The 12,856-nt window shown below is 38.9% G+C and overlaps 1 protein-coding gene across 5 annotated transcripts in view; it reads right to left on the reverse strand.

Annotated features, from left to right (window-relative positions):
• SAMD12 (sterile alpha motif domain containing 12) overlaps positions 1-12,856 on the reverse strand; it is a 326,901-nt gene that overhangs the window by 300,039 nt on the left and 14,006 nt on the right. For 4 of the 5 annotated variants that reach the window (XR_008530576.1, XM_054590427.1, XM_054590426.1 and 1 more), the window contains exon 1: positions 6,218-6,357. The exons of the other annotated variant lie outside the window; for it this stretch is intronic. Coding sequence is in view for 3 of the 4 variants with exons in the window: in XM_054590427.1 (XP_054446402.1) it covers positions 6,218-6,287 (70 nt within the window). In the remaining variant the exon portion in view is untranslated. Of the gene's footprint in view, positions 1-6,217; positions 6,358-12,856 lie in introns of those variants that run through there. 5 annotated transcript variants of the gene reach the window in all.

Below are 12,856 nucleotides of genomic sequence, written 5' to 3' on the forward strand. Positions count from 1 at the left end.
GCCCAGCAACTGGAGGCCAGGCTCCGCCACATCCTTGCTCTGTCCATTTTTATGCATGGGCACGTGATAGCACCTCTTCTCTGTAAAGTGGGAATATTAATATTACATTATTAATCCTCACTTTCCTACTGTGATGATGACACACAGAAACACCTGAAACCATGTGTTCAATGAACATCGATCCCCCATTTTTATCCTATTGCCCTCCACCACATAATGGAGAAATAGTTGGCATCAATTTGAACAATTTTTAAACAAAAATTAGCCATGTATTTTTTTTTTTTTTTTTACTTTTATCAGCATTTATTTGATGCTGAAATTACTCCCAGACCTTACTTTTTTTTTCTTCAGTTTCTCCTGGGATATCTTTTTTTTCTGTGGAACCTCCTCCTACGGTTTAGGAACAATCTGCTCTTTTTCAGTGGGATCATCCCGCGTGGCAGGGGCAGCTCATGTGTGGGCTAATCTGCCCGTGAGCTCTCTAAGTTCTGTACCATATCTTGGGAATTTTGTTCACCTGGATGTGCTCGATGACCAAAGAATCTACATCTAAACGCTTCAGTTCAGTATTACTCTCTGCGTTTTGTTTTTTTTTTTATCCTCATCTGAGGACATTTTTTCTATTGGCTTTAAAGAGAGAAGGGGAGGGGAGGAGAGAGAGAAACATCGATGTGAAAAATACCGATTGGTTGCCTTCCACACATGCCTTGAGTGGGGATTGTAAGAGCCTAGAGCAAGGAACAAACTCATGACCTAGGCATGTGCCCTGCCAGGAATCGAACCCACAACATTTCAGTTACAGGACAATGCTCCAACCCGCTGAGTCACAATGGCCAGGGCACTCTGCATTTTTAAGGATGTGCAGCAAAAACTCAGCTCTCTTTTTGAGCTCCCAACCTGTGTCCAGCCCCACTGTTTGGCCTGGGCACACCTACCAACTCCACCATTGTAACGATGGAATGGCACACATTGTTTCTGTAAAGTGACATTCTCCAGATACTTGGTGGCTTTTCAGATATGCATTCCCTTGATGCCTGGGCAGTTTCATGAGTGTTCTGAAAGTGAACGCAAAGATTTGAACCTCTTGATTTACATGATTTTGTGGGGTTTGCTGAATCAAGTGAACAGTGAACCATTTTCAGAGGTCACCGCAGGCTGCTTATGGGAAAAGCTGCTGTGTAATCTTTAAGGACATAGTACAGACTTGAAAAGTGCCAAGTGGCAACCCAAGAGAGAAAAGCAAACTAAAGTGAAATTCAGTTAAAAAAATAAAAATAAATAAAGCCAGAGGAAAAAACGAATAGCATTCCAAATACATAAACAACCTTGGTGAGAACTGAGGAATGAGGTTAAAATAGAGATAGAGGCAAATACCTGCACCTTGAACACCCTTCTTACTGACTGCATTCTGTCAAACCAACTAAATAAAACAAAGGTGACTCAGTTAAGAAAGAATTTACACATGACAACCTGGTATTTCAGGAAGGGAGGCAGATACACACATGGAGGACCTTTCATGCTCTATCACTAGGATATTAGATATTAGAAGGAGGAAATTAGATGTTAGGAGATAAAGACTTAGAGATGCTGAGCACCTTGTTTAAGGCCACCATGAACATGGCAAAGGGGAAATGACAACAAGAATTATTTCACCTCACATTCCATGTTGTTCCCACCAAGCCACGCCACTCAAGGGAATAAGGTTTTTTCCCCTCTATATCTTAAATCATTGTTTGGTTGGTAAACTCAAGGGCTTTGGAGTTAACAAATCTGGTTCTACCACCAACTAGCTGTGTGGCCTTGGGCAAATTACTTAGCTTTAGGTTAGGGTTGTCTTACCTGCAAAATCAGAATAATCATAACTTTTTTATAAAGCTTCAGAAGAATTAAATGAAAATGTACTTAAAGTCCTTAATCAATGACTGGCATGGAGTAAATATGCAAGAAATGGTAACCATTGCTATATGTATTTCTTCCTTTGTTCTTGTGAATATCATCTTAATGATACTGATGTCTTCAAAAGCAAATGCCCTGACCCTTGGCATACACATCTCAGCGTGCGTACGCACAGACAGCTCCTCTGAAAAAAGAAAGACGTGACTGGGCAGTGCGGCTGGGGAAGCTGGAGGGGGGCAAAAGGTCAGATAAAGGCATCAGAGGAAAAAAAGGGAGAAGCTTAAAATTCTCTTGAAAGGGTTATCCTGATAACTGGAAAAAAAAATACTCTTTCAAGCAGAAACGTAAGTATCTGTCACATCACAGAAACATGAAAAAGGCTATTAGCTTCCGGTTTGATGTGATGAACAGGAGCATCCCCCGTGTGTGTGTGTGTGTGTGTGTGTTGCAAGGTCATCTCCATGGGCTATTTTGTGTGCTCATTCTTTCCATTTATAGTAAATGTTCCTCAGACTAAAGGATCGCTCAAGTTTAATATGCCTCATTCCTTGTTTCACTTGATATTTACAAATGTACATGGTGTGTAATATATACATATGTGTATATATATAAAAATCAAAGATCATAGTACCTAAAAGAGGAGCTATAACATAATGGAGAAAATAGATCTTAATTCATGGACAAAAAGCAGCTCAAAGTTCAATGGAGCCACTGATAGGTATATAATTCGCTCAAGATTCCTTAATGAGGAAAAAAATAGTCCTTTTTTTAATTTTCCAAATTTACTAAGAAAATTGATAAGATACCATCCAAGTTGGCATCACAGATTGCAGGCCACTAGTCCTCCATGCCCCTTGGTGGCTCTTTTGAAGCCGCATTGTCTAATGTGGGAGCCAATATATGCACTTGGATGTCTATTTTAATTTAAGTTCTTGATATTTATTTTTTTCATGATATTTAAATACAGTTGGACATTTAGTCCCTCAGTTGCAGCAGTCACATAGCGACCGCTCAGCAGCCGCCCGTGGCAGTGACTGCCGCACGGTCAGTGCAGATTCCTGGACACCCGCCACCGCAGGAAGGTCTACTGGAGAGCACACATATGAAAAATCAGTCTTTCTCCCCAATGTTACTTGAAAAAGAACTGAAAACAACAAGAATTGGATATCAGAAATTTTCTTTTCTATGTTTGCTTCACTGTTTTTAGTGACCTGAATAAACTATATCTACACTGTTGGGATAAGAAAAATATTAAACACGATACCATAATGAGGGATCTTATAAAATGTTTGCTCTCTGGACATGAACAGCCCCAGTAACGTTTCTAGCTCTGACTTTCATACGCACTTCAGACAGGCTTACGTAACAGCAAGAGCCTTCCTGTTTAGTTATTTTAGACAACTGTCAGGTCGCTGAATGAATACTCTACCCCCCAACTTGGCTGCTTCTGTGTCACAAATCAGTTTGTTCTTTGTTACAAGCTTTGAGAGACCCAAGATTATCTTCAAGGGAGATAGAGATAAATTGAGAATCAGAGATAAGTCATCTCTGGCAAAGCTCACAGTCTACTAAAATAGTGGCTCCCAAAAGTCTGCCCAGGACTGAGAAATGTGATGAAAATTTTATTGGTTCTCAGCAAAATGAAAAAAAAAACAGATAGACTTGTGAGTTTTCCATTAGCCATATGTTTTCAGTGTAAAAACCTGATTTTGTCTTCCCTGCATTTTTTATGTTAACTGCTTATCTTTTATCAAATTAAATAAGATAGTGAGTATATGTATGTATCTTCATGTAAGTTTTAATGTTACCGAAATAAAGGCTATAGAAAACTGTCAGTATCCTCATTTTTTTAAAAAATTACTTGTTTGAGAAATACCTCTATGCTGCTGACCAAAAAGAAGTAGACCAATAACTATTTGTAGATGATAGGAAGGCACAAGAGGGTGGAAATAAAAGCTACTGAGAAAGTAATGACAAGAGGTTCCAAAAATTGAGAAAGTAAATGATTACTTCCAAGCCCCTCTGCCAAAAAAAACAAAAACAAAAACAAAAACAAAAAAACCAGGTAAGACTTTCATAGAAACTTGGCATTTCAGATAGGATTTTGAAGAAGAGGGCAGACCAAGTTTGCACCTATATTTCAGGAGCAGGTGTCCAAGCAAAGGGAACAAGGATGCAAGCAAAAAAGAAAGAAAATGAGAAAGAACTCCTGGACACGGACAGCAGTGTGGTGATTGCGGGGTTGGGGGAAGTAGAAGAGGAAATGCGGGGGGGGGTAAATGGTAAAGGGAAAATATAATAAAAAAATTTTAAAAAGAAGCCCCCCCCAAAAAAAATTAAAATAAAAGAAGATACAAATTAGGAAAGTTTGAAGCATTTACAAGAAGAGCAAGTCATTTGGAATCTAAAGCACATGGGGAAAAACACATGGAGATGAGACAGGAAGGTACTCTGGAAGCAGATTACAGTGAGAGTGAGGGGCTTGTGGTATTAGGATAAGGAATTTGGAATTTTTTTTCACTAAACAACTGGAAAATCAACAAATGTTTCAAGCAGGGGAAACTTAGTCAACATTGTGTCTCAGTGATATGGATACACACATCATTACAATAAGCATCGGTTGGTATGTGAGCATCCTTCAAGATTCGGTTCAAGTCTCGTTAAAACCTTTGCCTTTATTACAACACATACCTAGTTTCCGAACTCCCAAAGCATTTCTCTGCACTACACCGGGCAGCACATCACCACTTTATTAAGTAACTGCCACAAAATTAGTTACCCAATAAATCAAACCATTGTAGTTAGTTATCAATGTCACTCCCCGTGTCCCTTCAAATATTGGGCCCACAATAGCGGCCAAATAATGACAAGGCAACACAAATTCCATAGTCCTTGTGATCCCACCAATGAGTCCCTACAGCTGAGCCCGGGTGGGTGGGTCCGTACCCTGTGGGCAAGTTACGCACATGTACGCACATTGCCCTGAAAGACAACTAAAGAAACAAAACCAAAGCAAATGGCAAGAGCGTGTGATTATGCATTTGAGGAAGGATTTATAATCCTACTTAGCTTTTCAAATCAGACAATCCTTCTGAAATATTTTACCAGTTTCCTCACTGTTCTAGATTTTCTTGGCTGGTACAGAAAAACAAAAACAATTCTAAAGGATACACTTTGAAAGATTAGCAATTCATTTTATGGTGTTATAAATTATTTCTAAAGATGCTTCTAGTCAGTGCTCAATATGACAGCCATTAAAACATTGTAAACACCAACTGTTATCATCTAAATCTCTCCTTAAGATTAGGGAGAAGAGGGGGAATCAAGTACATAAAGCTCAGATCAGACAAAGTCTGTCACTCCAACCATTTGTCTCCTTGGCTGCTGATACCAAAAGTCATGAGGAAGACAGTGTCACACTCTAGTTTCTGAATTTCAGCTGAATCCTTAAGCTTTGCTCTGTCTTCCATCTTCGACCTGCCCACTTGCTCCTCCCATAAGTCTATTAACATGGTCAGGTCTTGCCCTAGATAACAATTCTCTCACAGCTCTGTTGGTTCACTTACTAACAAACTACTCCCTTCTTTTTCCCTTGCCTATGGTCAGTCTGTTAAAAATGAATTACTGTTTATAGTTTAGGCAGACCTGTACAGATACTGTTCTAAGCACTTTACATGCTAGGGTGGGTCGAATTACTGTTTGATACAAATATTTACTCCCCTGGGAGCACAGTGTGTATCGCTATACATTGACTTTGACCATGGCCATGTGAGTTAATTTGGCCAATGGATATGAGGAGACAAACATGAGTAGAGGAGTTAAATGTGTGTGCACAGTTTGGTTTGTAGTAACCAGGGAAAGAGCATGCTGAGGGGCTGCTTCTTCAGTCTGGACCCCAGAAGGAGATCCACAGAGCAGAAGCGGCCTCAGCTTAAGTCTAGAATCAAGACCAGCCTCCCTTAGTAGAGAGGAGAACTGGAGAGTGTGCCAGGTGCCAGGCCCAAAGGAGCATGTGAGCCATGGCAGAAGTTTGCTCTCTCTCCTAAGTCACAGGAGACCTTTAGGATGCAGCTTTCAGGGGAAGTCCTCTCCGTTCCACCCATATGATGTTGGGGGTCTGTCTAGATCTTTCAGAGGTCCAGCCTACTATTACAGAAGCATGTACTACTATACAATTACTGCTTACACATCTATCACGCCACCAATGCTGACGTCTCACCTCACAATGTTACTCTAATTCAAGCTCAAGACTATCGTGACTACATTCCAGTGGTGTCAAAGAAAACTTAGGGGAACAGACGTTTGAATTGACAGGTCTTACCCCTCTGAATGCATGGCCTAAGCACTTCAGAGACAGGAGAAGACACAGACGTCCACGGATAGGGGAGCATCCACAACAGCCATGCCTCTCCCAGAGCGGATCCTAAATTCTTGCTCTGTAGGCAGTAGAGCTGAACCTGGTAAGCAGCTGGTGTGAGAGGAGGCAGCTCTGCCCGCTGATACGAAAATAAACCAGAGTAACGAGCATTTCGTCAGCCGTAAACCCTCTGCCCCCACCTGCATGGCTGACTCCTTGTTATTCAGGCTTCTACTTAAGCATCTCCTCCGTGGAGATATTCCTGACCACATACTCTAAGCAGGCGAACACCCCCCCATCCTTCTGTTTTAATTCTCTGTGTGACACTTGGTATGCCAATGCTGAAGGGCGTACATGTTTGCTGTCCATCTCTCTGACAAAAATTGTAAGGCACGAGAAGGAGGGGCCTTGCCTGTGCCAGCCATAGCGTAGCTGTAGCGCAGTGCCTGGTGCATGGGCAGCCCTCGGGGAGTAATTGGTCAACAACTGAACGAGGGGAATGGATCGCCCTCTTCTTTTCTACATATCCTTCCCTCTGGTATGTTTTCATCTGTTTCAGATGTTCCTGTTTAACAGGGAGCTTCAAAGCCTTATAACCTTATATAAGGTTTAATCTGTATGTATGACCCTACAGTTATTCTGGGTCAAGGAATCCTAGTTTTCATCAGAAAAATCAAAGAATGCATATTTATTATGAACTAAATTGTGTCTTCCCAAATTCATATGTTGAAGTCTTAACCCCCCAGTGTGACTATATTTGGAGACAGGGTCTTGAAAGAGGTAATTAAAGTTAAGCAAGGCCATAAGGGTGAGCCTTCATCCAGTATGACTGGTGTCCTTATGAAAAGAGGATGAGATGAGACAGCAGGGATACGTAAGTAAAGAAAAAAGGCAACGTACGAGCCCAGGAGAGTGGTCTCGAGAGAAGCCAACCCTGCCAACACCTTGATCTTAGACTTTTAGCCTTCATAACGGTGAGAAAATAAATTTCTGTTGTTTAAGTCACCCAATCTGTGATGGCAGCTCCAGGAATCTAATAGAATATTCCTGTAAAGTTAAGAATCACTAATAAGAAACTACCATTTATGTAACCACCGAAGTAGGCTGTATTCCTTACATACGTCACCTTTATTCCTTTCAACAATGGGAAGAGGACTGACCTCATTCCACAGAACCAGAAAATAAAGTCAGAATCTAAACCCAGTCAAAAGTTTGTCCTGGCCGCACATTAGATTCCCATGGAGAATTTGTAAAGTCACTCCTACCTGGCCAACCAGGAAAGTACCAAATTCGTTGGACTCCAAAGAGCCCAGGCATAAGGTACTTCTAATGATTAGCTGGAATTAAAAATTACCGAGCAAGGCAATCACAATCCCAAAATTGTACTGTTTCTGTAGAGAATACATTTGTGAGGCTCAAAACTGGAGTCAGAAAAACTAAAGTTTAGAGGCTCCTGGTTTGTGCAGGTGAGAAGAGATGAAGGCCCAAGTTAGGACAGAGGAAGAAGGGGTGAAGATGAATTTCCAAATCATTTAGATCAGGGGTCGACCATCTTTTTCTATAAAGGGCCAGATAATAAACATTTAAAGCTTTGCAAACCATATCACAACTACCCACCTCTGCCACTGTAGTACAAAAGTGGCAATAAACTATATAAACTAATGAACATAATTATGTTCCAATAAAACTTTAAGAAAACAGGTGTCCGGATGGCCACCCCTAACCTAGACAGTGGAATAGGTCAAGCTTGGTCACTACCTAGATATGAGGGAGGAAGGAAATAAAGAGTCAAGGTAGCCGCTAGGCTTTTGGATCTTTATGTTCTCAGTATCTGGTCCAGAATCATAAATTCATTGAGTCAATTGAATGTTAGAGGAGGATAAAAACTCATTAAAATTATATCATTCAACAGCCTCGTTTTATTGCTGATGACATTGAGGGAGGGTGCCTCTGAGGTGGTGACTAGTGAGCAGCAAAAATAAAACCAGAGTTTCTATCTCTGGGGTTGCTACTGCACTGCACCCCTGTCTTCTATGCCTCTAGAGAAAAAGATTTTTCTCTGCCTCGAGACCACCATGTTACATATGGAATAATGATTTTGAGTATTTAGTAAATATCTCTAGACATCTATAATGTGTCCTAGGACCACTGAGAAACTGTCTCCCATTTCAGGAAATTTAAAGTCTTATTGTTGTTATACACATTTCACCCAAGCCATTTTTGCGCTTCTGATTTTTTTTTTTTTTAGATCTGATATTTTTTAAAGAGGCTGCAAAACATACATCACACTTCCTTGCTCTAAGGATCATTCACTTTCTAATCTGAACACTGTTTTATGTTAAAAGCATACAGAGAATGTATTCAAGCCAAGAACTAAATCACTGCTTATTCAGCCTCATGACAAGGAAAGAATAAATCACAGACATGCATTATCAGAACATAACCACAGTCAACTTCAATTGAAGACCAAAAAGCCTTACTAAGAGGCAAGCAGAATGCCTTACAACTGTTATGCAAAACCAAAGCCATACAAAGAGAAAAAGGCTAAAGGAAAATATGCCAAATACTAATAGTGACTGTGAATGTCGGTCCATGGAAAACTCTTTTCTTTCCACTTTCCAGACGATATATATAATAACCGTGTAATTATTACTATCTTATAAGGTAAATTTAAAAGGAAAATGTTACTATGTTGCATTTTTAAAAAATTCTTGATTCCTAATAGTATCTTGCTCTAGGATATTAACAGAATACATTATGTAAATATTAACATACAATCATGTAAAAAAAATTTAAAGCCCTTTAGATGTACAACAAAGTACGCTTTCAGGTATAAGTAGCTGATGTAGCCTTGTAACTAGATAAGTTATTTTTTCCTTCATGCGTAGTGAATGACTCTTCTTTAAGTATTTCCAACACCATAGACTCCTCAGTGTTATCTTACTTTCCAGTACTGCTCCCTTTTTTCTCATCTGACAAATAAACCCAACACGGTTGGCTGACTATCATAAGTTCAAGTTTTTCTGGACAATTAATTATCTTTAAAAATGACTGCTTTGTGCTCATGAGGCGAGAATTCCTTGTGCTGAGGTCTTGCTCTCTTCCTGCTTCTTTCAGGAAATCGACCCCACTGGCCTCTCCCTGAAAATGGAAGCCCGGATATCAAAATAGAGGACAAAGGCAATACCATAGAGCAAGTGGTTGTACCAATCGTTGAGTCCTTTTGGTCTGATAGTTCATTCTTCCAAAAAGGTCAACTCGGCATTATCAAACTCTCAACCCCATTCCCACTCCAATGACGAGTAGACACAGTGGGGGAGGGGGAGGAGAAAAGCTAGTCAGGATGGGAAGAGGCTGCTGTGTGTGACCCTTGGGGACATCTTGTTCTAAGTTCAGAAAGACCTCGTCAGCACAAAGGAACAGATGGGAAAGTCTCTAGGAGGAAGCAGTCAGCAGAATGAATGCCTAAATGAGATCCAAAAATGCTGCATCTGAACACCCAAGTATTGTACATGCAAGTTTCTAAGAATACCAGTTCTGCATCCCAGCTAACCCTCTTACACTTGCCCTTTTCTGGCCAACTTTTGGTCCATGCCATCTCAGTAGTAACTTCCAATCTCAAATATAAAGATATATACTCTTGCCCCAAGAAGTTTCATAAATAGGAAACCTCTCTTCCTGGGTTGAATCCATTTTGGTTTGCATGACCGCCTTTGTCAAACCTGAGCGTGTACACTTGGCACTGCAATGGCAGTTAGGAAACTTAGGCTTTTTTTTATATCCTGTTGCCTATTGTTGAGAAAGCCTGATGTACTACGTAAAATATTAGTTCATTCAGCAATTATTTGCCAAGAACCTACTATGAACCAGATATTCTTCTAGGGGTTCAAATACATCCATGAAAACCCCCAACAAAGATTATAATTATAGTGGAGGGAAATTTCTGGTTAATTAAGAATCATCTTCAGAAATCAGAATTCATAGAAAATCTATACTTCGATTGCTAACTTTCTTAGAAATAATACAATAAAACATACTCAGACATAGAGCCTTACTTGGAAGTTAATAATTTGAATGAATAAGGGCACAGAGTGAGGAATCAGATATTGGAGTTCAAATATTGGGTCTTCTCTGAGTAATTAACCAACCCAATAGGAAAAAAAAAAGACCTAAACATTCTGACATAAAGAGATCCCTCTTCTTGGCCTAAAAATACTCAGTCAGTTAATCTTACAATAAAAACCATGATTGACAGGTCCCATTCATACACAACTTTTAATTTTTTTAATGGGCCATTCAACTATGGGCAGAGAGCCTAATATATACAACTTTTGGGGCTATCTAACATGAAAGCAGACCAAAATGAACAAATTGGGAAAAGAAGTAACCTGGAAGAAAGAAATATGAAAAGCAAAGAAAGCTTTATTTAAAAAAAAAATCTTAGCACTAATATCTCCAATGAAATATGGAAAAATTACACCCTCAAAATAAGATTAGATGTTATAAAAACTTCAGAAAGAAAAAAATCTCTTTAAAAATTAAAGCTGATAGGAATGATAAAATGCCATGGAAGTTTGAGGAAAAAAATTAATCTACTGGAAAACAGAACAAAAAGAATCAAGATGAAACAAAAGGAAACAGAGATTTAAAAAAATATGAACCACCCCAGAATTTTTATCATTTCAAAAGTAGCAGTTAAAGAAATAAAGAACAGAACAAATTGGATACAATCAAATAAATAATTCAATAAAAATTCACAGAAATGAATGGTCATCTTGAAAGACCACTTTCATTTTGAAAGACCACTAAATACACAATACAAGAGATAAAAATGAACTCACACCAAAGCATAGTTTCACTACATATCTCAGTACTAGGAATAGAAAGAAGATTAACTAATTTTTTTAAAAATGTATATTTCATACAAATGATCAAGAATCAAAAGGCTTCAGATTTCCCAAAACAAGACTGGAAACTTGGACATAGTAAAGGCTTCAACACTGTGAGGGGAGAAAATCTCCAACTTTTAAAAATCTAATCGAGTTATCAATGAAGTACAAGAGTAGAATATATACATTTTCAGATATGCAAGTTCTCCAATGCAGGCTTCCCTTGTACCTTTCCTTAGGAGGATGAGCTCCATCAACACCAAGGTTAAAAGAAAGTAAGAGGGATCCTCAGGGTCCTGGAAGAAGGGATCTGACGCCAAGACAGGCACCCGCGGACAGTGGTGAACGAGAGTCCTAACGCGACAGCTCTGAAGCGTGTCTAGAGAACTAGACCTGTTGGAAACAAGTCAGGATTTTTCTGGAACAATTTATTCAGTGAGAAGGAATTCACAGAATACCTAGTGTATGAATTATTGGGAGGAGATTTAACTGAGAAAGTTTTTGTTGAAATTGGTGATAAGTTGATAGGACACTAAGCAAAGAACAACAAAATATCATTAAGCAATTTTTACAGAAGATAATGACTAATTTTAAAATTATGTTCACATATAACTTTAATAAAAATGTAGTCTAAATTTTAAGTTTATAAAGTGCTTCCTGGCATATAGTAAGTTCTCAAAGAATTCAGACACGCTTACCAGGATGAGTTTAACTATACTGTACATACATACACAGGCTTCACTCTCAACTTGTTTTACGGAGTGGCCTCAGACAAGTTACTTACCCAAAACCTGTTTCCTCATACACAAGATGGGAATAAGTACAACTATAGTAGGCATTTGAGAAAATACTTATAAGCCACAATCCTTAGTATACAATAAAAATATTATCTGTTTATACTTGAATATAAAATATTGGGTATGTTTCATCGCCTAATTTCAAAATACTTAACACTAAGAGGGCATAGATACATAGTGGCTGAATGAAAGAATTACAGTGATTCTGACTGTTTACTTAATGAAAGATTTTTAACATTAAGAATAAAAATGGCTCAACACAGTATAAGAAAAAAAAGAAAAGATGGATGAAGTATTAGGGAAGGACTAGATAGACTAGGAGACAAACATGAAGCTCCAAAAGAGAAGAATAGTTAGAAAACCTTGTTAAAAGAATATACTGCAAATTAGAAGAATACAATGCCTTGGCAATAATCAAATAAAATTAGTGTATGTGAATGATCAATATGCTGTAATGAAGGTGGGTGGAACATAACTTAAGACATGTGTTAACCTCTGTGAGTTTTACGATTAACTGGGATCCTGTCCACATCTTGCACAGACCTCTCACTCCATCTCATAGATATGCCCTCCATCCTAAAGGGTAAGTGTTCTCTATGGCTCTGATCTCAACAATGACTGTCAGCAAGCTCCAGGGACAGAATTCACAGGATGCCTTCTGAAACTTGGACAGAGTTATTTATTGTCCTTTCAAGAGCTCCTATCACTGCCCTCATTAAGTGGGCATCCGCAGCGAAGAATGAGACTGATCATTGTGCTTACACACATTTAGGAAAAAGGGAGAAATAACAAAATGCATTAGTATTTTATCGACAACTTAACACTTATTAATGATTTGCTAGAATGACTTAAGTCACTGCAGGTACAGTGCGTTAGTTATATGGAGCCCAGAAGGAAACGGGAACTTTCCCTAGAGT

Source organism: Pteronotus mesoamericanus, unplaced genomic scaffold, assembly GCF_021234165.1.
Source record: "Pteronotus mesoamericanus isolate MK-2021 breed Mesoamerican mustached bat unplaced genomic scaffold, CSHL_Meso_final scaffold_174, whole genome shotgun sequence".
In the NCBI taxonomy this organism is placed as follows: Eukaryota; Metazoa; Chordata; class Mammalia; order Chiroptera; family Mormoopidae; genus Pteronotus; species Pteronotus mesoamericanus.